Genomic DNA, 27,291 nt, shown 5'->3' on the forward strand with positions numbered 1-27,291 from the left:
GGTAAGTATGAAGCTACAGCCAGATGATAGTTAACTTAGCTTTGTTAATATTTGGAAACATGGTACAGCAGCCTCGCCTGGCTTTAGCCAAAGGTAACAATATTTGTCTGCAAGGACCTTTAAACTAACGTACTAACATGTACCATTTGTTCAATCCATTTACAAAACAAATTAGCTACTGCTTCATATTTACCATATAGACATGAAAGTGATATTGATGATTTCCTAAAATAGAAAACTACTCTTTTAATAATGTGTCAGTGTTTAATTGTGTGTTTGTTCAATAAATACAGGCCTACATTTAATGCAAGAGCTCAATATGGACGGTGACAGTATGAAATTAAGTGTTGCAACACTGGAGTGGATTACAAAGAGACCAGGGAGAAGGTCAGTACTGTCAGCTCACTGATCAAAGAAACAGATAAACAGGTAAAATTGTGTAAAGAAGAGCCTTAAAATAGTTCCAGGTGTGGACAACTTGACAAGTTGACAATTGACTGAAGGATTCTGTGAAAATTTGAAATGTCAGGCCTCAGATAAATGGTTGGCTAACCAGTGTGTTGTTATGATTTTGTGTGTAAGATGCCTCACCGCGCCCCAGGGTCCAGTCCGCCACTGGTGGGATTGGCTACGGGGCAGGTTGTTCCTGGCGCTGGTGTTTGGTGAGGACGGTAAAGGTCGGGACTCACTGGAGCGGGACGGGCATTGAGACATAGCACAGTCCTGCTCGGTGGTAGGACGATCATCTGGGTCGCACTCACTAGCATTCACTTCCTGGTCACTGAAGTTGACACACAGCACCTGTCGTGTCGTCTTTCCCTGTCCACAGGTTACTGAGCACTGAAAACACAAACACATAGTGTGGGAAGAAATTCAAATGCTGTCAAACAAAAGGTTCTGCTATTTTCTTTCTTTTCATTGTATTCTATCTTTATCTCACTTTTTTGCCTTCCTTTATTCCTTTTCCTCAGACACCTTTTCATTCTGATTTTATTGTATCTCTTGCTACTCAAGGTTTGTGACCACAAATGACACTTGACATGAAAATAAAGAGTTTCAACTCGAGGTTCAGCTCTCTTTGCCACACGATGGTCTGGAAGAAAGCCTGAAAGACTGTAGCTGCTGCTTACAACCGACTGTAGATCTCAAAATGCCAAGATACTAAAAACATTTCACCGGGGGCAACAAACTGCCACTTTGGTAAGTAATTTTCTTCCTGGAGGCCAAAACAGAGATGCACAATAGAACTATGTCATCTACGTAAAGTTGTAATGTTGGTGCCACCAAAGTGGAAAATCTGCACAGAAATTTCAAAAACAATAACCATGACAAGGCTCATCCATACAAAAGGTCCAACACCAACTTAACACAGGCTTGGCTTGGTGTATGAAGATACAGACATAGCTTTCGTTCCACTTCAGCAGGCTGTGGTACTGGCTGACAATGTAGTATGTCCTTGAAGGCCTCAAGTGCATTTTCTTTAGGAAAATAACACAAGGCAGATCTTCTACCAAGTACTAATGGCATCTCCCTCAGCTCCTCCCTGGTAGAGGCCACTTTCTGTTTTGCATAAGGTGATCTATTATACTTATGCAACAGCCGTCTACTCAAAAACTAGGCCTGGCATTACACTATCCAGAAGTTTACACAGCTTGGTCACAGTGTTTCACATGATTAGAGATTCTGTAAGACAGTTTTAAATACATGGAGTTGATGCACAAGATGCGATACTAAATGAAGCTGTCAGACAACACACTGTAAACTGTATAGACCCTGACAATAACAAAAATCTGTCATATTGGAGTGTTGTTTCAGTGTTTGTTTTGGGTTCTAAAATCTAGTACTGTGTTTTGTGTGTGTGTGTGTGTGTGTGTGTGTGTGTGTGTGTGTGTGTGTGTGTGTGTGTGTGTGTGTGTGTGTGTGTGTGTGTGTGTGTGTGTGTGTGTGTGTGTGACTAGGATAGGATAGGATAGGCCTCTGAAATCTTCTCTAGCCTTGGGTTAAATTAGTTCCTTCCGGGGGTCAATGAGTGCCTTTGGCTTGGTTGTACATGTGTGTGCGTGCATGGATGTGTGTTTGTGTGTGTCCTGTGTATGTGTATGGTGACCAGACCTGTAGTCTGACTGTACTGTATCACCAGGACTGTGATGAGAAACATCTGTAAAAAAGACTGGAACCCCTTCACTTCAGCCCCTTGTATCTCCCAGCTCGAGAAACTTGCGCCTCTCTCCCAATTCCTCTCTCTCTCTCTCTCTCACACACACACACACACACACACACACACACACACACACACACACACACACACACACACACACACACACACACACACACACACACACACACACTCTCCCTCCTTAGCCTCACTGTAGCCCTCCTCCAGGCCTCGATCCATACTTGCATTCCAACTGCTATCCTGTCTCCACATCCGCATTCACACTAACATCTACATAGCGTGTGCAGACTTTGACTGTCAGTGTAAGTGAAAATTAAACTAACATACGCTGAAACAAATAAATCCTGCAGGAAGAAAAACATCTGCATGGCAGCATTAATGACAAAATTTAGGTTGATAAATAATGCTGTCTGTGAAGAAATAATTATTAATTCAATAGGAAAATTCGTTTCCAAATTTTCACTGATTTGAAACTCCTCTACAACACTGGGCGAGTTTATGGAAATGTTGTTGCAGCAGCTTAACATTTTCAGATAATAATTAACCGCTGGGTCATATGTAACTGAATACATTATGATGCCTGCTGGTTTTCTTACCACTGTCCATTCCAGCACTTTCCACTGTCCACAAGCCACTACCGAGCACACTTCCCTGGCAGGGGGTTTTGGTAGGTGGGCGCATGCCGACTCCTCTGCTACACCACCCTGGTTGTCACGGCAACTAACGTAGCGCATCCTTGTCCCTTTGCCACAGCTGGCACTACACTGTTGTGCAGAGGAAAAAAAAGTTAAGGTGCTGGATACCAACTAATAGACAAACAAATTGAAAATGTGACAAGGCAACCAACCTGGGTCCAGGAGCCAAACCGCCACTGGGTTTTGTGGCCCTGGTGGGAAGGGACTTTGGTCCCTGGGGGAACAGGGTGGCTGCTGGGACACTGGGCCATTTCACAGTCCTGTGGAAGAAGCGACACACACACACACACACACACACACACACACACACACACACACACACACACACACACACACACACACACACACACACACACACACACACACACACACACACACACACACACCCATTCATGCAGTGATTAACAAAATGAATATACTGTAACAACATCTGTCCCTGACCACAAAATACCATGAATATCAGAGATAGCTCTTCTGACATGTGACAGTCATTAACAACTTAAACTATATTCCTTAAGCTCTACATTTGAGAGTAGTTATGTTTCCCATCAACCCTTTCCCCCCACCTTATCAAAACAACATTAACAGGGTCCGCCCCGTCAGTTCAAACTATGGATTGTGGCAGTAAGCCACTCAGCATAAAGCCCTGATCCCTGTCATAACAGGTCATAGTGGAGTGGTATTCAGGGCCCCAATGCCCATGCTGGCGTGGTTGTAAACTCCACCCCTAATCCACCCTCTTGTCCCTCACCTTCCGCCCTTTCCTCTTTTTTCCCTCATGCCCTCTGGTGCCCTCTGACCCCCTGTCTTTAGGAATGAGGGCCTTAATCAGGTCACAGAGGCACTGAGTAGACTACAAATTCCACACTCTGCCTCTGAAAAGAAACAAATAGGGGCAGCGCTTAAAGTTGCTCTACGCTCACTTCCTGTCGTACTCGCATTTTGCGATGGTTACTACAGCTTTAGAGCTTTTAAAAATTATAGTTCTCTAATACCTGTGCGAAAAAGTCAAGCAAAGAATCTCTTCCATCCTCCTTCAACTCAAACATCCATCCATCTATCAGCCCCTCATTTTTAAACCCTGCTTTGGTGGTGGGTGGTGGTGGTGGGACTAGCGGCCTGGTGGCCCACTTCATGGCTGGCTGGTTAGAATCACAACGAGGTGGGGCGACTGCTTCAGGGTCACTGGTCACCGGTCTCTGCCGGCCCAAGCACCGGAATTAAGAGCTGCTGCGACTAGAGGGGGGCCTCATCCTGAGTCTGCATGCTCAGCCCTATGAAATGGGTTTACGCCCCATGCTGACCAAACAAAACTCTCATTCAGCTCAAAATACTGTAAGTTTCTTTGGTGTTTCTGTGTCACTTTGCATGTGTGTAACACTTGAAATACAGATATCCAAAGAGACACTGTGAACAATTAACCTGAGAGAGTGAAATTATCCAACATCACCTTGTCAGTCTGCATTACAGGTGGGAGGAGATAGAATCCAAAAATTAAAAAAAATATGGCATGACTTTCAACCAGTCTGCTTTAAATATTAGTTATTATCAATCAGGGTGACATCCATTATTTGTGAATTTTTTTTCAAATTAGAATTTAAAACGGCTGTTTTGAAATGAAGGCTGAGAGTGAATATGTGCAGACTTCCATTGAATGGGTTGGAGTTACAGTTAAGTTGGTCCATTTATCACTCACCTAGCTAAATTAATAAACAAAAGTTATGGTATTCCATTCAACATTACCAATAAGAAAAGATGAAGTTGTGATGGCAGTGAATTGATAATATACAGTTCATGTAGTCTTGGTGAGATTAGTGCTGCACGCTCCCTCCATGTGTTCTTTTCTTTCTCTCCTCAGGTGTTTCTGTAATGTGTAGTTGCCCTCCCTTTGAGCCCATTGAAGGGAGTGTCGAGGAGAAAGAGTTCTCTCTCGATCATTTGCTTTCATTTGTGCTTTTTTCTTTCTACTGAGGATAGAGGTCCTGCAGTCCTATTTTTGAGTTTTGGTTTGTTAGTTTATCTCGGTTAGTTTAAGGAGGGAAACTGTGGGTCCAACGGCACATTGCGTGGCTACAAGGAATCTCCCCATCCTTTTGTTCTTTTTGGCCAGCCTCCACACTCCTATCGTTTGGGTTAAATTTTGATGATGTTTGTTGCAGGTCCTCAGGTATGGCATCCTTTTTGTATGTTGGTGGTCGCACAGTTGGGCCAAATGTTTTGTTGTGGCCCTAACACTAGCTAGAAAACACATTAGTTATAAAAGCTATACCTGCACTGCAAGTAATCTCTGAGTATTCATGAGATGAAACTGAAAAATTAATGAAACAAATCAAAATTATATCATCCTTATTTGTGATACCACTACATTATCTTCTATAACACTCTCAAGTAAAATTAGGGTATTGAGACAACCAGTGATCAGATTTAAAGTTTTGGAGTGGAGCTTTGGATCAAACTCTGCTGTAGTGCTTTAACAACATGTCTCAGGCCGTTCCTGAATAACTATAAAGGCAGAGACACACATAACGTTTGCTGGGACAAATATGAATAAGATTTGAATGCATCGCCTGATTACACCACTTCGGAGTCTGGGTCAGCTGATGTTAGAGGTTAACAGATACAAATCATGTAGTGTGTGATATGTAAAGACTCTCATCTCTTCAGATCTAGTTGCTGCCACTTTATTTTATGTTTGATATTTGTTGCTGTCCTTGTTTGTTTTGGTATGAGGATGGATTTACGGGTTGGGAGTCCACTTCTAGAACATCCAGTAGTTATTGCCTAGTCATTCAGTGTGTTGTCTAGTGTACTCATTCAGTCATAAGGTGTGTTTCTCTTCCCGGCTGTTGAAGACTAAAATCTATGCAAATTGGTGGAAAAAGTCACAAGTCTTTGTAGGTTTCAGCTACTCTTTAGGTGTGTCCCAGGCTTAAGACAAACATGGCATCTGCTACACTGAAAGTGTCTTAATGATACTAAGATTAACATTCAAATAACATATGAGCTTGGAGGGATCCCATCTGAGAGTTGTGTGTCTCTATGTGAGGATAGGGAGTCCAGTATAACTTTCCCCTCACCAGATCAGATCAGATAGCTTTATTAAGACCAGGTTGAAATGAAATGTGTGTTTATCTGTGTCAGTGAACATGCGAACATGGATGCTTTTCTCCTTCTTGAAATTCAACCATGGAACAACAACTGCTCTCACAGCAAGCAGGAGAGAAAGAGATTGTGCAGCAAGAAATTAAAAAGATAACACATTCTTACCTGGGTGTCAGTGGGTCGGGTGGCAGCGTTACATTCAGTGTCATCCATAACAGCACCATAAGAGCCGACCACACACTTTACTGCTCGCATCTGGTAGCCTGGCCCACAAGAGGTAGTACACTGGGTTCAAAGAGAGAGAAATAAAAAAGGAGGAGTGATGGGGAAACATTAGCAACGGTGAGCCAAAGAGAAAGCTCAGAAAGAGACAAGGAAGGCAAGCAGAACAGATGGTTCACTGGAGCCAATAATGCAACTCCCACACAAACAAATAAAAAAATTAAAAAAAACTTTGAGCGAGCCTTAGCAAAAAGAGGCTTTTTACAGATACGAGTCTTAAAGATCAAATACATGAGGAAGCTCGTATACATTTCACTGGTGTAGTTAAGTCAAAGGGTACTACCCCGCACTTTTCTTCTGGCTCACTGCCTTCACTGAAACAGGGTCAAACTTGTGTGGCGGCAACTTCAGCAACCATTTGACCACGCTTCATTAAACAACTTCAAATATACCTTAACATGCACATATCCTCTGATGGGTGGGGGGTTGGGGGTGCAAAAATATCTAAAATTTTTGGGTGTTCAGTTCTCTTTGCACAGACACAAATGAGACACGCTAAGAACTGTATGCAAGACCCTATTAAATGCTTTGTAGAGGAACACGGCTATACATTGTCCAGAGCTGCTTTTTATATTTACTAAAGCTATGAGAAAAAGGTACTTCGTTGTTTTGGAAGAGGTGCTCTGTGTGTCTACACAGAAGAGAAAGGGTCAGTGCTAAATTATGAGCTTAGCTTATCTGTGTTCTTCCCATGGTTTACATCTGGGGAGAAATAACAGCAAACGCAGACTGCTGAGGTGCTTTCCCATCAACTGGGTTGACTTCTTTATTGAATATACTGTGTGAAAGCAGAGGCTGATGATCAAGATAACTGGAATATTGTATTAAATGTCCTGGAAAGAGCAGCAGTTCTTCCACTCATGTCCAGATCTGCTGGAGTGCAATTAATCCAACAAATTGATTAATCAACGTTATGAATTTCTGACTGACCCAATTTTGCTGGTAATAAGTCTGTGCATTTGCATGTAAAAAGAAAATAAGAGGAGCTGGTTCACTGCTGCCGAGACGGACTGTATCTGTGATCATGACTGCAGACCTAGGCTGATACAGCTGCCACTGTGGTTGTAGCCATTGCAGGCTGTGGTTGTTACGTTTACGGCTGTGTGTGTATTCCTGAATTCCTGTGTTTTGTTGGCAACACATTTGTCATTGAAGCACCACAGATTCAAACAATAACAGCCAGACATCCATATCACTATAGACTGAACCCCAGCAGCAGCAATAGTCACAATGATAACCACAACTTCACCTGTCACAACCAGGCAGAGCAGCTGCAGCTGTGCTCACAAACAGCAGCTGGATACTGTCTGAGAAAAGTGTCACATCATCTCTCCTGTCTACAGTATCTTAGGAGTGTTTCCCTTAACTGGCAGTCTATTATAACTGTGCTGGAGCAACACACCAAATCTTCATTTGGATCAGAAGGAATGTGAAACATAGTATTCCCCATTACAATTCCAGCTGTGACCTCCCAGGGGCTCCATAGTTCTAACTATTGAATGCTCAATAAATTAAAATCATTAATTGTAACATTGAGTTTAGGTAATTTGATTATTTATTGTCTATCAATTAGACAAACCACTGCATCACCACTAACCCTTTTATTACCTTACAAATCTTTGACAACCTGGTATAATACAGTAGTGTCTTCTGCCTACTACACATAACATAAACATAGGGGTAACTCACCTGTCCCCATGGTCCGACCTGCCAAGAGGCACACTCCCGCTGCTGGCACGTCTGCACTGACTCAGGTTTAGAGGAGCCGCAAAAGCGATCATCGAGACGGTCTTCGCCAAACTGACACCACGTCTGACGGTGCTTGTAGCCTTTCCCGCATGTCACGAGACACTGGAAAATACACATTTCAGGTTATATAGCTATAGTATATTAACAGTGGTTGCCACCAGCATTGAGCCTAATTCAAGTTCACAGCAGATCTCTTGGTGTTGTGTAAAGCAGGATATACAGATTTCAAAGCAAATCAAATGGGACCAGAAAACAGGGCGAGTGTGTTTATTTATGTGTGAGTACAGTCCATATGTATACAGTACACTGTAAGTGTTTTGGCAGCACCACACGGGAGATCTGAAAAATTCCTGGAATGCAGCCCACAGCTTTGCAAGCTCCTTGCTCTACCATGTGTAAACTGTGCAGCAGTTAAGAACGATCTAACCCTGCAATCACCACTTTCCCAACACTCATTTGTAATGGAAGGAGGGGAGGAACTCTCCTAAAGCTGAGACATGCACAATCAACCCTGGGTTTTCAGATTTGGCCCAGATCACTGCTGGCTTAAAACTACAGTATTTACACAAGAGTCTTTTTTTAAATGTTTTTTTACATTGAGTAAACCTTGCTACATTAACACAAGGATGCCTTCTGCACAGATACACATGCACAAGCCTCATGTAACTGTGTACCTATACAGAAACTCACAAATAACAGAACCATCATTTGTCCAATGTTTTTTCTATGCTTCACATATTATTGGCAATGAACAGAAGATATATTTTAATTTAAACATTCAGTGTATGTGTTATCACCTTTAAATATATCCACTTCCTTTATAGCCACTCCATATAACCAGTAAATATCAGTGTGGTCCTCCTCTAAGGGCACAGAGAATACAGTAAGTGCTGAACTGACCTCAGACCAGTCGCCAGTCTTCCATTGTGGACAGAGGAATTCATTGCAGGGCTGGACAGTCAGCTTGTCCCTTTGACTGCATTTGCTCTCATCACCGCCGGCCTCAGCTGCCTTTCGACACACTGCCCCTCGACGGCGGGTGCCCCCACCACAGCTCTTGGAGCACTGCAGGACCAACGTCCACAAGTGTAAACACATGTACACAACCCGAGGTAAACTTTGACAAACATCTGGTCTGTGCTCAAACACAAGCCCCTACAATTTCCTACAACAATTGTACCTCTGACCAGGGCGAGTACTCCCACCCACCCGGGTTACAGTCTCCGTGGCAACCTTCCTTGTCATCAGGCTTGCGCTGACCACTACAGTAGCGATCATCAACCTTCTGGGTCTTGCCGTCTGTACGGCTGATCTTGGCGCAGTAAATTTCCAGGGTACGATATCCAAGACCACACTGGGCTGTACACTCACTTTTACGAGCCACGTGCCATCTGTGTCAAGAGGGATGAGGTAAATCCTTTTCAGAATTTTGAAATGACTTGTTGATGGGTTCATAAAGGCGCTTAAAGGTGAGTTAAATACAGACCTGACTTCACATTCAGGGTTGCAGGGCTCAGTGATGACAGCAGGTCTAGCTGTACCGTGACACCTCTGGTCCGACACCACCACCCTGTCTGACTCTCGGCTACAGAGAATCTTCCGCTTGCGCTCTCCTGGGAGGACACAAACATCCAGGTTTGTACAGCAGGTGAACATCAATGTTATATGTATGTTATATAATAATCAAACCCAAGTTAAAACGTTACACCCATCACAGAATTTGTCTGCTGTTAAGTATGCAAGGATATGCACAAAAAGTTTGTTTTAACTGCTATTATTCTGCTTTTAAATAAAAGACAGCTGTCTTTGCTAACCCTTTTTTTAAAAGTTGCAATAGAAAGTGGTAAGAAAGAGGTTATCGGTGTCGACGCAACATCTTAGCTCATCATCAGGATTGCAATAAATACCAGCAGCAGTGTGTGTGTTTCACCTTGGCTCTTGTGTTGAATCACAGTATAATACAGAGATTTAAACCTTATGTAGCTCCAGGTAATTGACTCTCTATCAGTACCTCATGGTACCAGGTTTTGCAGCTCAGTGCTATGAGAGCTGAGAGCATTACATGTCAGCTGTTTATCCTGCTCTGAACTGTGAAGTTCGTGGTTTCTCTTTACTGTTGGTTGTTCAGGCAGAGTGGTGTCAAAAAGTCAAGAAGGAGATTTTTTAAACAGAACAAAGTGAATCATGGCACATAACAGGTTTTCAAGTTTACCTGCAACCCGCCTCCGCACGCCCACATACTCTGACATATCCAGAGTCATGCCAGAGAGAGTAATCGGCCACACCGTGCTATAAAGTTGAACTTTAATCACTTGTTTGAAACCTGTCAGGTTTAACCAGACAATCCTCTCTTTCTACGTCCCTGGCTCAGAGGTTTCCACATCTCCTTTCTCCATTCCATCTCATCTTTACTCACACCACACCATTTATCATTGACCTCTCCCTGCCAACCACATGTGCCTCCCCCTCACCTTGGCACAGGCGGCTGCACTCCTGCCAGGGCCCATAGGCATCCCAGAAGAACTGCTGAGGCTTATCCTCTATGGGGATGTTAAACGAGTACCTGACATCTGGGTTGTAAAGGCTCCCCACAGACAGCACCTGGGGAAAATGTAGGCAATGTAATATACATTATAATACAGTAAGATTATGGGTTTTTAATATCATGGATTACCCACATCTTTCAAAGTAAACGTATAAACTTTTCGAGATCAAAAGATCAAGCCTGCGGAACCATTTACCGTAAGTTTGTGCAGTCTTATCTTAAACCTTCTAAGTTATTAAACCAGTCCATGTTTGCATCTCCTGCATGGGATACTGAGCTGCCGTGACGGGACAGTTTACCTGGACAATGATCTCCTCTTCGATGCGGTCAGTGCAGTTGATCCTCTCAATGACATGGTCAGAGCCGCTGTACTCGATGATGGCATTTCCTACTTTGATTTCCCTTTTGAACATGCTGACCACAAACTCTCCATTAAGCAGGAACTCTCCACGGCTATTGGATATGGCTACAGGGAGACAGAAACAGTTACTGTACTTCATCCCACTGAAACAGAAGTCGTGTTTGATGCAAGATAAAAGTATCTTTGCTTAATTGGCAGAAAACAATTGAACAAGTGTGAAAAATGTTGTGAAAATTACTGGGTTTATGAGAGTAACTGGCTGCCATAAAAGGGCAATAGCTTGTAAGGGAATGCAGCACAGTGTCTCAGAAACACAGTGGCTAACATTTTAATTTACAGTAAGGTGCACGCAGCAGCCAGCAGTAAAGCCTTATTGGGCTAAAATAATCCTCTGTTCCAGAAGAAGTCCCATCCAGGGGCGTCCTGTTCTGCTCAACAGCCAGTCTTCTGCACTCATTCACCCTAATGCGATTATGGAGCTAATTTCCTGCCTTTACTTTCCCCGCCATTTCACACGTTGCACTAATATGACCGTGGAGAGTGGCATTCATTGCAAGAAAAAAGAAAAGACAAAAAAAAAAAAAAAAAAACGCCCCTACTTTGGGCCCCAAATGGCTTTCCCTATATACACACAACAACAACCCCCTCCTCTGCCCACCCCCACCCCACTCCCACACACAAAAACAAACACACACATGCACAATTAGGAGAGACATATATAAAGCCATGATCAGAAGTTTGCATGATAGAGTATAATCAACCGCTGCACACAAACAAACATGCACAGAATTATAACAGCGAATATATGCAGAAATGGATACACGCACGCTCAATCACACACACACACACACACACACACACACACACACACACACACACACACACACACACACACACACACACACACACACACACACACACACACACACACACACACACACACACACACACCACCCTCAATGGAATGGTACCCAGAGGGGCTAAGTTAGAGTATTAGCACAGGTATATGCACTTGCCATCGAGACACACAAGAAACACAAAAGCTTATAAACTAACTGACCTTTCTGGAATGGCACCCACAGGCCTACGTTCTGGCTCATTAACGGATTAGCATGCACACAATATGCCAACTCCTTAGGTTTGCAGTACATGACTTTACACTAAAAGCTGAACGCTGTCTTCCACAGAAACAGGCAGGCATGCGAGTCAAAGAAGATGCTTTTTTATCAGCACACGGCTTGTGAAATGGCCTGAAACAGCATGAAGGGAAATGTTGAAATACAATACAAAATAAATTCATTATGCTGGATGCCTTACCGAGGTAGTTGTCATCCTCCGGTTTCCCTGAGTAGCTGTGTTGACGCACATCTATGTTTGTAGCACCGCTTGGTATTCGCACGACTTCATTATAGCCTGCGAATGGCAAGCAGTGTGTTCAGATCATTAGTACACCAAGGTCTGAACCTGCAAGTGAGCACTGCACTCAATGCAATTTATTTTAAAGCGTCAACACAGATATAAATATGTTGTAATATAACAGAATCCATAACAGTTGCTGCCATTTACACATACTGGATGTCGAGTGATGAGATGATAAAAGAGGTTGTGGCTCACCGTAGCGCACAATATTGAAGGTGCCTGCTACAGTTTTGCAGGAAGAGTTATCACCTCCACACACGCCACACTTGTCCCTCCTGGCTTTAGAGTTCAATACATGATCGCATCCCGCTTGCTGCTCAGCAGATGGGTAGTGGGCCAGGAAAGGCAAAATATACAAGAAAAAGGGGTTCATATAAATGGTATTATTTAAAAAAAGGGACAAAAATGAGAAAGATTGATGAGGAAAACAGGGAATAAAATGGAGGATAAAGGTGAGAAAGAGGAGAAGGAAGAGAACAATGCAGTGCTATGTTGCAAAAAAAGGGAAGTTGGATTGATTTTTTTTAAAAACGCAATACAAATATTCCCTTAAACTAACTCATATTAATTCTAGTCGCTTTGCAAAAGTTCAGCACTAAAATATTAACATGTCAAGTAAATATTTATCCACCTGACCATTACCTCTTTATTTCTGAATGAAATACAGATAATCAGAAAGAGAATCAAACCCAGTGACCCTTAAGATAGTTACATATGAACTTATTGAGTTACAGCCATATCACTGACACCCATTTGAAATAAATTTCCATAAAAAGAAATGGAATGAGCCCTCTGCATATCACTGAATGAAGCAAGACTAATTTTTTATTTACTAAACAACATGGATCAAAATCCTCTTGCCGGAGCAAGAAGGGTAATTTGATGAACAACAGTTTAACCAAAACTCTCTGTCACAGGTTTGAGGCAGTAAACGGTCAGGTTTGGCAAGGAAGTGAAACACTTTCTGAACATATTTACTGTAAGGACGTAGAACTGATTAAATCCACCCCACAGAGTTCCTGCACAAGAATTGCCCCTGTTATAGTGATGGTTACAAATTGACAGATGGTTTTGAGTGTTTTTAAATCAATAGGAGTTATGGAGCTCACCCTACACAGGCCCTGGACACAGATGTCATTGGTATCGGGTCCACATGGCGTGCCATCGATGACCCTGTCCCTGAGCTGATAGTAGGCTGTGCTGCCTGCCACCCTGCAGAACAGCTTACACCTGTCTTTCATCAGAACTGAAAGAGGAGGCAAAATACAGACAAATACTTGATACTGATTGAAATCCATATAAGGCTCATATCACGTCTGAGGCTAACAGAAGGAGCAAGAACTATGCCAGTGACTTAACAAAAAAGAAAGAAAAAGAAATCTCACTTCCGCTGTACTTTGGCACCCAGCGAACATTAGGAGGTAGACCGTTGATGTTGAAGTGCCTGCCATCGAAAGCAGCACACTGTTCCTCCCTGAAGTCCTTCTTCTGCTTGGAGCAGGGCTCAGAGTTACAGGAACGAAACTTCATCCGGCGACCAACACAATACATTCCTCCATTCCTGGGCCTGACAGGGACAACATGCAAGTAAGTTGCAATCATTGACCTGAATGAGCAAATATTCTAAGTTGATGCTTTAGTAAGCATATTTCCCTACAGTGTAACTCTAACGTTCATCAATCTGCCCGATCTTTATGTCCAGCTTGTAGCCCACCATCAAACACCTACAGTATGTCATTAGCATTGTTTTCCGATTGAAATTCTTTCTCGTCATGCCCCAATTTTTTCTATCTGTCCATTAAACCAGGACGGAAGGCAACATTCAAGGAGGCAGAGTGATCTGTGTATTTATTAGGACACAACCCTGTAAAACCCTCTGTCAGAGAGCCTGCTTTGATGAACACTAGCTATGGAAAGAATTCCCTTAAGGAGGTTTGATCTATGGAACATTGACTTTGGCAGCTAAGATGGGAGACAAGGTCCACTAGGCATGCATGACTACAAAGAAACAGACTGCTCACACGGGTCGGTTGCATTCGCGCATGGCAATCTTTATGCCTCCGCCACATGTCCGCGAACAGGTACCGAAAGGACTCCAGACTCCCCACGCTCCCTCCACAGGTGTGGCGTCGTGCTCTTTGGCTATACACAGGCCGTGTTTGCAGTGCTGTAAGGGGAAAAGGATGGAAAAGAGAGAAGACGCATGAATGACAAGAGCAAAAAAAAATAAAAGGAAAGGAACAGTGAAAATAAAAATTGCTATCCATTGAACTGACAACATATATTTCTCCACTCCAAAGCTTTGATGCTAATCTGGGAGAAATTATACAATGTAGCAAATGGAAAATAGAGGAACTGAAAAAGACATTTCACAAATGTGTCTGGCTGGAGAATAGACAAGAAAATATCACGCACACAGTCAATAAATATATCTGAGCTCAAAACAAGAGGATAATATTACGCTGTTCAACTAACAGACGTCATCATGAACGTTTAGTGTGGTGTACTCTGGCATGGCAGGGGATGAGAGGCGGGTTTAAACACAAAACAGTTTCAACATGTGTGCATCTGTATTTCTCTGGACCTCTGGAGATCGGCTGGCGTTGCTTTCATGTCCTCAGTCTTAGTGGCAGGAAGCAAAGGGGTTAGTGAGAAAGTCCTAATTAAAAGCTACACCAAGAGAGTCGCCTCGAGAGCAACCATCATTCACAGCTTCACGTCGCCCCACTTATATACCAGCCATGTTCAATTACTGAAGTTTACACACGTGTCAACATCGAGTTCATTTTTGGCAAGTGTTTGGAGACTTGTTTCCTTTTGTCATCCCGCACTCTATATTATAACGCCTGTGAACAATTTTATGGTCATGAGTCACTGGAAAAGTAGTAAAATCAAAACAAAAAAAGGAAATGTGGTGAGGATTGTTGGATCATAACCGAGAACCATATGAGTATTACACCATAGTAAAAAGCAGTGGTTCTCAACTTGTGGATCGTGAACAGAAATCAGGTCGCAGGGACATTTTAAGTAGGGTTGCAGATGTGTGTGTGGGAAAAAAAATACTTTTGAAGGATGTACGTTTCCCTCGATGCAGCGCACGTGCAGTCGGTGTTTGCTGTCAGCGTTGTTTTGATAGTAACAACCAAAACTAACATTGTCACATTAGTAGTTAGTTCTGATTCAAACCTTCGTAAACAGGTTTAGGGTTCCATCACTCTTTTTTATTTAATTCAAGATAAGACTGAGTTTTTCTTTCATATTTAATACAGTTTAATTTAGATTTAGATTTAGAAACTTAATGAGCATCACCATTTTTCACTTGTTCAAAAAGCCCCTAATGTCCCTGTAGTTCAAGATAAGTCCAACTTTGTATTTCAAAGTTTTTCGCCCTAGTTGCACTTTTGTTATTGTTTTTTGTTTATTTCGTGTTTTTAAAGTGCATGAGGGTATTGTGTATTATTGCACTACTTTTTATAAAATTAATTTGGCTTGCAACTCAATGACTAAGGGGAAATTTGGGTTCTGATGCTCGACCAGTTGAGAAGCACTGATGTAAAGGACAATAAGTTGAGTGCTAAAACAACCCAAACTTTTGCTCTATTTCAATCAGTTCAAATGTCACTTCCCTTTTTCCTCCTTTTTCTTTTTTTTTTTCTATCAATAAAACATCTTGCCCTTTTATTTTTCACAACCTGATGAGCATGTAAAAAGAACGTGTCTATAAGCATCTGTCTTCATTCTACATGACACTCACCTTTCCGGGAGAACAGTCAGTGCCGTCTGCCCACGGCATATGATGGGTCCTGCAGCCCCGCTGTGCTCCCTCTGGACTCGTGCACCACAGCCTCCGACACTGTGTCTAATAAACACACACACGCACATACATTAAGTGTTAATGCAGGAAAATGAAGAAAAAAAAAACAGACAATCAGAGTAAGACAGGGCACATACGTGTCAAGTTTAATCACCTCACTGTAGACAACTGTGGTAATATACAGACATCCAATTTATCATACACTATCAAACAATATGCCCAAAGGTGACTCCATACACCAAATCTGCTGCGTCATCATCTCATTTGCCAGGTGTTTCTCAGCCAGTGAGTCGCATGACCTTTCTGTCTGAGGGAAAACATGAGCTGAGGAAAGTACTGCCGGGTGTCACATATGTTTTAGTAACATTTCAGCAAAATTAATGTAAAATTCAACAAGGTAAATATGAAATTAATTCATGGTTCGATGATCGATTTGAGTTTGATTCCATATTTGAAAAGGTTTTTAACCGTATTTTTGTCTTGCACATACTTTAAATATTGTTTTTGTTTGCTTGTGTTTCAAAAAGGACTTCAACATGTTGTTGAGTGCAACAAGTGACATTTTAAAGGCTTCAAATTCAGCTGAGAACCTCTGCAGCACTTGATCATAACTCAACAGGCTTCCCCTCAGAGACCCACATGTACAACATGACAGTTCAGAGTCACACGCCGACTCCACTTACCATATAAGGGCACACCTGCGTTCCAGGCCCAAATATCAATTCACATTGTTTATTGACATTGTATATCCGCCCGGGCAGCTGCTGCGAGAGACTGTACGGCCTAGAAATGGGCTCGTCGAGCAAGCACTCACCATATCCTGTGCTATTAAGAAATAAAAGTAAAATGACTTAAAGAAAAAAAGAGAAAAAAAACAAGAGACACAAACAGACAGAAACCACACTCAGTACAGCCGCAGTGGTCATTTTTTCTTTACATATATATCTTGACAGACTTCTGCTTATGTTCAACCACTTATATGAATTAAGGAATTGTGTTCTCAGGGATTCAGGGAGATTTTGCATATTGTATGGAAAGGGATTTTGAATAGTATCACACTTCCTCTTTCCTACAGAAGGAGTTCTCTGGTCTTTCTCAGTGGGTTGAGGAGCCTTTGGGAGAAAAGAGCCTAGAGGCTGCAACAGCCCTGACAAATGATGACAGCTTCCTTTTATTACTTCAAAATGTGACTGCTGCCACCAAATGTGGAAAACGACATGCAGTGTATATATAAACTGCACAGTCTGAGTGTTTTTAAATGCATAATTTTCAAAACAAATATTTAGCCAGAGTTTTAAAGGTCATGTTTACTATATTTTCCTACACTCTACCAGATCTAACCTCTATATGCATGCTTGGAACAATGATGAAGACAAAACAGTATGACATACTCAAGGAACTCTGTGATGTACTTCCTGCTACACTTGGACCACATCCAAGGGTTTGTGTTGTAGTTCAGTATGGGAGCCATCACATGCTGCTGAATCTTAACTCCGTCCTCTTTACACTTGTTACTGTCATCGTGAGGCATGTTGAACCTAGCAGAGAGAAAATAGAAACACATGTTCAAGTATCACACAAAATGTTACATGACCAAGACAAGAGTGTCGATTTTTTTTCATTCTTTTTTCTAACAGCTCTGCTAGACCACTGTCTGGCTAACATACATGTAACAAAAGCCAGATTTAAAGTGATGAATGCTTTTGTATTGTTTGTGACTGGCACTTTCAAGTTTTATTATGTTTGGGTTTCTCAAACCAACATAGACAAATAGTATTTTTTTAAATTTATTCAACCACATGTTTTAAATCTAAACACTGAATGTATATTTCCACTGTCACTGCGTTATTGACTTTGGGTATCGCCTTCAAGGTTGGAAGTGAAAATAATGCAGAGCATTTGTGTTGCCTGCCTGTGGGGAGTTTGGAAAGAAACCAGCATGGTATTGAATTATATGAAAACTGTAGACAGAAGAAAAAAAAATTGGATGTGAAAATCAGAGCAGATTAGAGCAGAGCAGAGTGAGATTAAGGGACACGTTCAAGCTCCTGCCGGGTTATAAATACGCTTCCAGTTGATGGTGGATAGGTACAGCACCACACTGCCTCCCACTAAGCTCCCCACCTGACAGGTACCATACAACACTGAGCTTTACCGCTAAGCAGTCATCAAGCATGTTGTCACCGCTTGATGCGGATAAACATGGAATTCAATAATCCCACCTTTTGTTTAGTAGTAAGAAAGAGCATTTGTTGAGAGACGATGAGGGCCGTAAAGGTCCGTAACAGTCTCCACCGTAGAAGGCTAGCACCCCCAGCTCGGGCTGACGCAGGACTTTGGAAAATGCAGAGTGTGCTGAAATGCCAGGGTCACCATGTAGTGGTCTTTACTTCAACTCTGAGAACCCACTTTACACACTCTTTTCCCTCTCAATATGAAATGCAGGCATACCTTTTTGGGAGATGGGATCAGAGCGTGCACAAATGCATCATAAAATACTGAATTCCCATCTTCGGTGAGGCATGTGTGCATTTCTACAAAGACCTGCAGCTCTGCGAATGTCTAAAGAATGAACTAAAGAGGAAACTTTCACTGACTTGGAGTGATGACAGTATTTGAGGCAAACAATCAGTGGAAGCATGATATGCTTACACATGGCCAAGTTCGTGGGCGATGGTGAATGCCGTGCTCAGTCCATTGTCCTCGCTGATGCTGCAGCTCCTATATGGATCACACACTGTTCCCAACTCTGCAAGTCCTGAAAAATAACAAGAGACTCACTTCACTTTTCCTGATTATTTTCTTTTATAATCACTGCTACTCTATCAGCACATAAAAAAAAAAAAAAAATCCACTTACCTAAGGTGTCACACTTATCCCTCACTCTGCAGATGTCCTGCCTGTGGTGAAGATAAAGCTAATGGGTCATGGTCAACGGCACACAACAAAAGAACACTTCCACATCCTTCAGGGGATTTTCCTTATTTAGGTTCATTTTTAAACAACAGTTCCCTTCATGAGGCATCTGGTTCAAATTTAAGCCTTTGATCAATCATTCTGTTTATACACTTATTAGAAATGTATTTGGTTCACAGAACACTTAGATATTTCAAAGACTTAAAAGTCTGTTTAAAGTTGAATTTTTCTTGCACCTGGTGATAAGGATGGCAGTGTCGTGATGGGAGTGGTGGTTATCATCTAGGATGTTCTGGCTCTGCTGCCAGATGCAGAAGTTCTTTAAAGTGGTCTGTGCATTAAAGGAAATGACTGGACCATCCTAAGAAACATGCAAAAAGAAATAATAACATTCATAGCAACTTCTTGTTTGTATGCAATTATAGATAGAATAATAAATTTAGCAATCTTACCAGCTCATTGCTTATTATGACTAACTTTACAATCACAATGTTAATCAGGTTTCCAATGCTGGGGTCCTTGTAGATGGAAGACACCTGAGTAAGGAAAACAAAACATGAACTCAAACCTCTGAATGAAATTGTTTGATGACTAACATTAATATATGAATCGGTACGAGTGTTTTCATTAACTTGAAGCAGCTGAGATGTGACACAGTATATTTATTGGTAACTCTATCAGGGACAGCCTTCCAGCAGTTTCTGGGAATTTGGTTGATTGGAGGATCAAGTTGATAATAGCCTGTACCCCTGTGGAGATAGCAGCCTTTGCCAAGAACAGAATATAGGCCATCTCAGCCTCCCCCTGAGGACTGTCAGCCCCAGATGCCTGCGGAAGCTGGTATTTGAAGTGGCCGAGAGTATGCGGCCTATGTGACATACCTGAGCTTATTTTTTAACATTCATCAAAGCTGTCAGACAGGTTCTCCTTCAAGCTGCCCTCTCTTCCCCTTGGCCGTTTGAAAGTGGTGTTTACCCCTGCCCTAGGCTGCCCTTTTCCCTCCCACGACCCTCTCCAAAGGCCGCCTGACTGACTCGCAGCACAAACAGCAAAGCCAAACAGGTACGTTAAGCGCAACAATGTGTACATACACAGCTGCACTCTGTTTGTAAACATGAATAAATATGCCCATTTCCATCTCCCAGCCAACAAACATGCAGAGCAGAACTTACTATAGACATCAGTGTGAGTATGTAGTGCTGTAGGTTGCTGCCGTGATGCTCCACCATTTTGCTGTCGGCCACCAGCATGACCTCAACAAAGCGAGGGTAGGAGAGGAAGCGCTTTGATCTCCTGTGAGGTCCTGAGTCACCGCTGCTATCATTTGATGGTCTAGCACTGCTGCGCTCTGATCTGAGCAAAGCGCCGTTGGCCAGGCCGGCCCTCAGTGACTCCATGTCACTGAATATGCCAGCGGTGACCACAGGGGCTGCGTTGGACACAGTGGTGACCCCAGCCGCTGGCCTTCTCTTCAGCTTGTGTCTCTTTTGTCTGTGTTTGTGTCCTAGAGCGAGACACCAGAACAAATGGAGAGGGTGTAAATATACAAAGATAAGACGCAGGGCTGATGGGAAGTACATTCACTCAAAAAAAACTAAGATAGGTATAAATCATTGTTTGTTAAAAGGTACATAATTAAGGTATATTTGCCATTTATAGCTTTAAAGATGGAGTTGTGTGAAGTGAGTTGGCTGTCTAAAAGTGTTGAAATATGTTGCTGCCTCTGTCTTTCTTTTGTTTATTGTCAAAGAGTGCACTGACAAATGATCACTGCTTGGAGTTCCTTTTTTCTCTCCTTCCACTTTCCGAGGAGGGAATACAAGAGGGCAGGGAGTTCATGCTAGGTAAACCTGGCACCCGGCCATAAAAGAAATGGTACAAAAATTGCTGTGCACACACCAAATGAGGACGGTTCAACAACTGGGCAGCAGAACTTCAACACTGAGGAGATTTTCGTCTGATTTTAATCATGACGTGACAACACAACTGCTGAATGCCAGCTTTTTTTTTTTTTCTTTTGAAGCAGATCACTGTCTGGACTACTAGCAATGCAACACTGACTGTAACAGTGAGCTGGGATACTGCATACTGATAAAACCACTTTAAGTGTATGGTATTTGCTCAAATTAAAACCTTACAAAGTAGCAATGAACTTTGTGGAAGGTTAAAACATTCTTGGCCAAAAAGGCCTTTCAGTCAAATCTATGTTCCTTCAGGCTATGATAACACACACACACACAGCCACATGTACTGTATGACCGAGTCACATACACACACATTTACATACCCGCTGAAACCAAACATCTGCAGAAAGATCTCCAGCAGACAAAGAGGAAATATGTGCACATTTATTTTCTTAGTTTTGATTATTTGACTGCTTCAAGTTGGCATCACTTTGCTATTATACAATTTACACTGCATCCTCATGGCAGTGGGTCTACCCAACTTTCTTATCAAAGGAGCAGAGGAAGTACAAGAGTCAACAGGAAGTTCAGTCAGTAAGCTGAGATGGGATGATACAAGGGTGAACTTCCAAATGATTTTTTCCTGTGTGAGAGTTGGACAGCTTCCTCACTTCTGTGCTGCAGCTGCAGGCACTGTACTGTTCAGGTTATGATATGGTATCTAAGCCAAGATAATCTCGCACAATACTCCCACTTCAATTTCCGATGTTGCACTTCTGATTATAGGCTATTCCTCAGAAAATGTCCAAATTACATTTTATCGTTATATTATTTATAAATTGTACAAAAATATTATAATGCTTCATCAAGAATAACTTTCCTTTTCAGGATTGTTTTAAAATATTTATTATGACACTCATATGTTTTAAAAAAAAATGTTTTGTCTCCTGTCGTTTAAAATCTACCTCAATATCAAGACTCACCTAAAAGTTTTGTTTGTGTTAACCAGATACACTACAGTACATATGATTCTTTAGTACCATGGTACAGTTATTGTAATAGCTCAATAAGATCAGTTACTATTGCATAATCGGTCCCTGTTACAACTGATAGCAGCGACTTTAAGGGTGATGCAATGACTGCATCTGATTACGTCTGTGGGAACCAATTTAAAGGTCACATGCACACACAGACAGACATATGGCAAATTCTCTACTTGTAATCCGCGTGTGTTGCATGAAAATACTCAAACAGTTAACATGCACATGAACTCACCAAGTGCACACAGTTTTTAAAAAAAAAAACATATATAGCCCCTACTCAGAAGCAACTGTTTAGCTCCAAAGAGGAGACTGGGTAAGGGTGGACTGGAACAGATTCAGATCAGTTGATTAGTGAGAGCACCAATGGATGAGCACTGGTTGTAGGTACTGAGCTGTGCTGGTGTGTGTTGGTGTTTGCAAGCATATGTGCAGAGACATTAAGGTTGCACCATCCAGAGTATGTGTGTATATTGTTGGTCTAAACTGCATTCATACATATACATCATGTAAAACGCCGTACCTGAAATGTCACAAGCTGAGGTCTCTGAGGTCTCCCCAGATGTCTGTTTCTTGGGTGCACTCTTCCTGTATACGATATGAGGTTTTGTGTGTTCCTCTTCATAGTGTTCTCCTTGATAGCTGTGTAGGGGCTCCACAAAATACTCCCCTTCTAGAGACCTGAAAGTGCCGAGCTGGGCAGCAGAAAGAAATGCATGGCAGTTACAGTAAGTCTCCAGCTATTCATTTTCTGTAAATACACATTCCTTTTAGGAATCAAGATGACAGAAATCAAGCAATATAGCTTAAAGATCTTCTTGCAATGAACTCAGTGAAATGTCACACCACCCGTAAACAATGCCAGCTTTACCTCTAAAAACTTACAGCAAATAACAGTGGAATGCAGCTAATTCACAAAATCGGAGAAAATAAGCAACACTGAGAAACAAGAGCTTTTGTAAATAGATGAAATAGGTGAATTTGCATGCATGTAAGAATGGTCCCAGAACAGGAGGAAAAGGATAATGGTGAAACCTGTGATGTCTGTCTGTAGGTTCTTGGCATGTGTACTAAAAGCCTTGTTACATGTATTTAGCATAGCATGTTTAGCGTGCCTGGGTTTCTTGGAGGTCTATGATGTCTCAGATAAGGTAGATGCCAAGCCAAGCACATTTGACTTGCTGCTCATTTGCTGTGGAGAGCCATCATGGCAGTTGGGGGGAGGGGTGGTGGTGGTGGTGGTGGGGGTCCAATTGTGTTTGGCACTAGTTACCCTTATCATCCCTTATAGTAAAGTATGACAAATATGAAAAACATTAAATTTTGCTGCATGTGCAAAACTGTGCAGAAGGGTAGTGCTGTTCTTCAACATGTGACATGAAGCAATACATCCTGCTTGCATTTTCTTCAACAAGACATTATTCCCATTACTGTGCTGGGGACCTGCACTTTGTTTGACCTGCAGTTGGCGAGGCAAAAGAAAATCTCACTGCAAGTTTCCCTGCAAAACAAAACAGTGTCACATTATTGTAGGATGTACAGAAATAGAATGCGATGAAAGGAAGAATTGCCTGATTTATAAATGTGCCCTCAGAGGTCCTGAATAAATAATAAGATATGCTCCATAAATGTCAACTCAACTCCCTAAAGCTCTGTGCAGAGCCGAGCATTCAAAGCATTTTAGATTTGATTTGTCATTTGGGAAGAAACTGACCCCACTTACTCATATCTGTCACTTCACTGGGGTTTCTATGTATAAACTCTGAGTGCACTTTCCTCCACGCCAAAACTCATGCTTCAGCAAGCCTGGGAGTTGGACCGATTCGTGATGACGTCAGTGCCACTCTACTCCTGCTGTACGAGCGTGCGTAAAGACGTCACTGACTACCGGGAGACCAGAGAGAGACATGGGAGTAAGATGTATAGTATCCAGTAAACTTGACTGCAGCCAATAGACTTGGGATCCTCGCAAGTCAGCGCAGTTGTTCGCTATTTTGAGAGCTCCGTAGTTTGTTAAAGCGCCCTACGACAAAGTCATTAAGTTTCAAAGTTATTTTTTCAGTTATTTGTCTTCAAAAATCAGCTACAGCTTCACTAAAGTGTGTTCAAAATATTTATACAATTTAATATTCTCTACAAGGGTGTGCGCAATTGCCCACTCTTTTTTAAATGCAAACAATAACGTATGACTGGTTATATGCACGATTGTACCAAAAGCAGGATGCGCGCAAAGTTTGAAATGGATGTTTTTTTCTAAGGCGATGGTGAGGCAGCTTTTCAGGTCTTGTATAAGCAATAATGGCCCCTAAACACCCATGGTGGGAAAAGTAAAACAGCCGGTCGTAAAAGTCATCACATGCACGGCGAGGGCCAACAGTGCGTAAAAACTCACCAGTCCGGAGCACAAACTGATGACTGCGGCATGTTCTGCGTGTGCATTTACATGTCCTTTATAGAAGCAGTGCCTTAACTCCGTGTCCTCCTCCTCCTCCTCCTCCTCTTCCTCCCCATCTGTTGCAAAATCCGTTACGTTATCTCCTCGGGGTACTCCAAGTATTGTCACAGTGTAGAGAGGTGCGATAAATCCCGAATCCAGAGTGAGGTTGAGGTGATAGTTCTGTCCGAAAGCAGATATCCTGTAGTGGATATTTGGGGAGGCCCAGTGATCCGTGGTGTTGCCGGTGCCCTCGTCCAAACTTCGTCTTTTCCTCTTGAAGTGCACACTGGTTGGAAACTTGTCACCGGCTTCATTCACGCGCACCGGTGTTACAATCTCATAAACGCCGATCTCCTCTTTTACTGCGGAATAAAGGCAGAAGAATAACAGTACAATTAGGGATTAAGTAGCAGTCCGACTGTATTAGTGTTAATAAAAGAGTCCAGATGTGTTCAGATTAGATTGTGATTTAGATATTAGTGTCCTCTTTCTTGGAAAACCTAATGTTTTACAACATTGCAAGGAAATGGTAGTCAGGCATCTAAACGCTGCAAGTCATGTGCTTGGCTGAATTCAAAACTCATTCATTCTCTGGCTTCAGAGTTACAAAATTACTCCATAAGTGAAAAGTGCGGGGACTGTCAGCATACTTTACCTGTGCTGGAATTCAAAAGCAAGCTCCCCGTAGATGCGACTACATTCAAGAAATCAGGGAATAGTAGGAACCCCAAGCCCCAGAAGAGCACATGCATGATTGTCCACGGTCAGAGGAGAGAGGCAGCCTGTATTCCTGTAGTAATACTGTATTCCTGCGGTCACTCCGGGCTTTCCGCCTCCGGTCCGCCTGCCACATCCAATTTTATTATCCTCGACTCTTGAGTGGATGGTCTCTAGCCGGTGAAGTATACTGCTGGGACGTGAGCGCTTCGCGGATTCCCTGGCGAACATGCATACTGCAGAGAGGGGTGGGCTGCTCAACTGCGATGGGCTCCGTTAGCCCGTGAACCAGCTCTCTCCCCAGCTGGGGGCGGGATCAGCCAGGCAAGGTACACACTGGTGCTACAGTGAAGCCACTTCCGTTATATACCGTGGTGACAAGTGATCACAAACACACTTTGGGAGATATAATATGATCCGTTTGGGTTGTTGATTTTAAGTTAATATGCAGAATCCACACTCAGCCCCCGAAAAGCTGACTGTATAAAATATATATTTATATGTGTGACTGAATTTTAAATATAACCTATAAAATTATATTATATTATATGTCAACATGTACATGTACATGTTGACACACTGGCATACTTTAATTAGCTTTTAGGTTAATCGGGTTTTAGAGGGGTGGCCAATTGCACTGTGTGCAGAGCAGATCAGTGACCATGACAGTGAGGTGGGGCCCATATAGGAAATGCCTGCCCCGGGGCCACAAGCAAGATAATCTGGGCATGGCTGTATACTTAGAAGTTCATGGGATCACAGGGTGACAAAATTCAAACTGGCAAGCAGTATAGCTATATACAGTCGTGATTTGAGGTCTTAAGTAGGTGCTGGAAAAGGTATTGTGTGGGGATAATGGTAATGGTTTTATGAGCTATAGTCTCCTCGGCAGAACAATGCGACAGGCTGTATGGAAGCCTTTGTAGGTGCCTTTGTTACGTGGAGGATCAAAGACTCTATCCAGTCTGCCTCCTGCCCCCCCCCCCAAAAAAAAAAAAAAAAAAACACAAGTGCACACACACACACACACACACACACAGAGAATACACAATTTTTTCTGCAAAACAATTCCAAATAGGCACATCCTTTAATATTATCGGAGGCAATATTATCTCAATAGAAATATATTTGTGTTACCAGGAATTGCTGTGCACATACTGTATTTCCCTCTTAATACTATGGGGTAACAGTTCTTTAAGTGGGAAATAAGGTCTCCAGTAATATGAGGGGGGGGGGGGGACCTGCTTGATTTAAAACGTTTTAAATACTTAAATATCAATCTCAATATCCATTCAGTCAAACTACATTAGCCACCATATAGACCAGGGCACAGTGGAACCATGTCTCATCAAATGGAGCTACGTCTTAGAATGATCTGTCTTTTTCCACAGCCTACATTTTGACTTGTCAAAGCATGAAAGAGCACAGGTGTGACTTACACTGTATTTCAATTAAGTAAGTAGTGAGTGACCATGCACAAAACGTGGACACCTGGAAGGGACTCATCTAAATGGGATGCAGTCATTATTAGTATCATTAAATACACCTGTGCTTTTCCAACGCAAACTCATTCCCAGTGCATTGCATAATGCATTACCCAGGGCATCAAATACTGATGTTTTATCAAAGCCGTTTGCGTCTAATATGGATGCACAAGGTGCCGTGTGCCTTACATGTAAGCACCAAAAACAATGTGATTATGGTTAGGAAAAGATCATAGCTTGGGTTAAATGTGCCCGATCGCCATTGGTATAGTATAGGCACAGAAACTACTTGGTTAGGATTTGGAAAAGATCATAGTTTGGGTTTCTTAAACGAACTCCAAGCTAACTTTTCCTTTTCACAGACTCACACACTGGTCTGCAGGTGAAAATCCTGGGTTTGTTCCATCCAGACATCCAAACTCCTCCTTAAACGGCTTTTCCTCCCTTTGTACCCCCCATCTGAGAATAAATACGGCGTGGCTAATCCAACTGACATATTTGCCCCAATATACCGGTACAGTAAAACTACCAAGGTGATACAGTATGTCCTGTTTTTTAATATACTGTTTCACCATAAAAAACACTAAACTATCGCGATGTAGACCAATATGTTATATTGATGTCATAAAATAGTCAATGTAGAGTAAAAA

General features: G+C 42.3%; 1 protein-coding gene across 1 annotated transcript in view; it reads right to left on the reverse strand.

Moving 5' to 3' along the window:
• The window catches only part of adamts9 (ADAM metallopeptidase with thrombospondin type 1 motif, 9), a 42,720-nt gene extending 17,404 nt beyond the window's left edge, over positions 1–25,316 (reverse strand). The window contains exons 1-26 of the mRNA XM_069712675.1: positions 25,096–25,316; positions 24,396–24,802; positions 22,527–22,698; positions 20,232–20,563; positions 19,512–19,595; positions 19,296–19,420; positions 19,003–19,043; positions 18,796–18,901; positions 17,535–17,681; positions 16,827–16,968; positions 16,084–16,188; positions 14,351–14,496; positions 13,715–13,896; positions 13,439–13,575; positions 12,525–12,642; positions 12,228–12,323; positions 10,849–11,015; positions 10,476–10,605; positions 9,491–9,617; positions 9,185–9,395; positions 8,905–9,069; positions 7,945–8,106; positions 6,139–6,258; positions 3,024–3,131; positions 2,773–2,940; positions 592–840 (exon numbers count right to left, since the gene is read on the reverse strand). Coding sequence (XP_069568776.1) covers positions 592–840; positions 2,773–2,940; positions 3,024–3,131; positions 6,139–6,258; positions 7,945–8,106; positions 8,905–9,069; positions 9,185–9,395; positions 9,491–9,617; positions 10,476–10,605; positions 10,849–11,015; positions 12,228–12,323; positions 12,525–12,642; positions 13,439–13,575; positions 13,715–13,896; positions 14,351–14,496; positions 16,084–16,188; positions 16,827–16,968; positions 17,535–17,681; positions 18,796–18,901; positions 19,003–19,043; positions 19,296–19,420; positions 19,512–19,595; positions 20,232–20,563; positions 22,527–22,698; positions 24,396–24,802; positions 25,096–25,192 — 4,044 coding nt within the window. The 5' untranslated portion in view covers positions 25,193–25,316. The remainder of the gene's footprint in view (positions 1–591; positions 841–2,772; positions 2,941–3,023; positions 3,132–6,138; positions 6,259–7,944; positions 8,107–8,904; positions 9,070–9,184; positions 9,396–9,490; positions 9,618–10,475; positions 10,606–10,848; positions 11,016–12,227; positions 12,324–12,524; positions 12,643–13,438; positions 13,576–13,714; positions 13,897–14,350; positions 14,497–16,083; positions 16,189–16,826; positions 16,969–17,534; positions 17,682–18,795; positions 18,902–19,002; positions 19,044–19,295; positions 19,421–19,511; positions 19,596–20,231; positions 20,564–22,526; positions 22,699–24,395; positions 24,803–25,095) is intronic.
• Positions 25,317–27,291: the final 1,975 nt, after the last annotated feature.

This window comes from Brachyistius frenatus, unplaced genomic scaffold (assembly GCF_029030835.1).
Source record: "Brachyistius frenatus isolate BFR_SWC_R1_liver_20210118 unplaced genomic scaffold, ASM2903083v1 Contig_4, whole genome shotgun sequence".
Lineage (NCBI taxonomy): Eukaryota > Metazoa > Chordata > Actinopteri > Embiotocidae > Brachyistius > Brachyistius frenatus.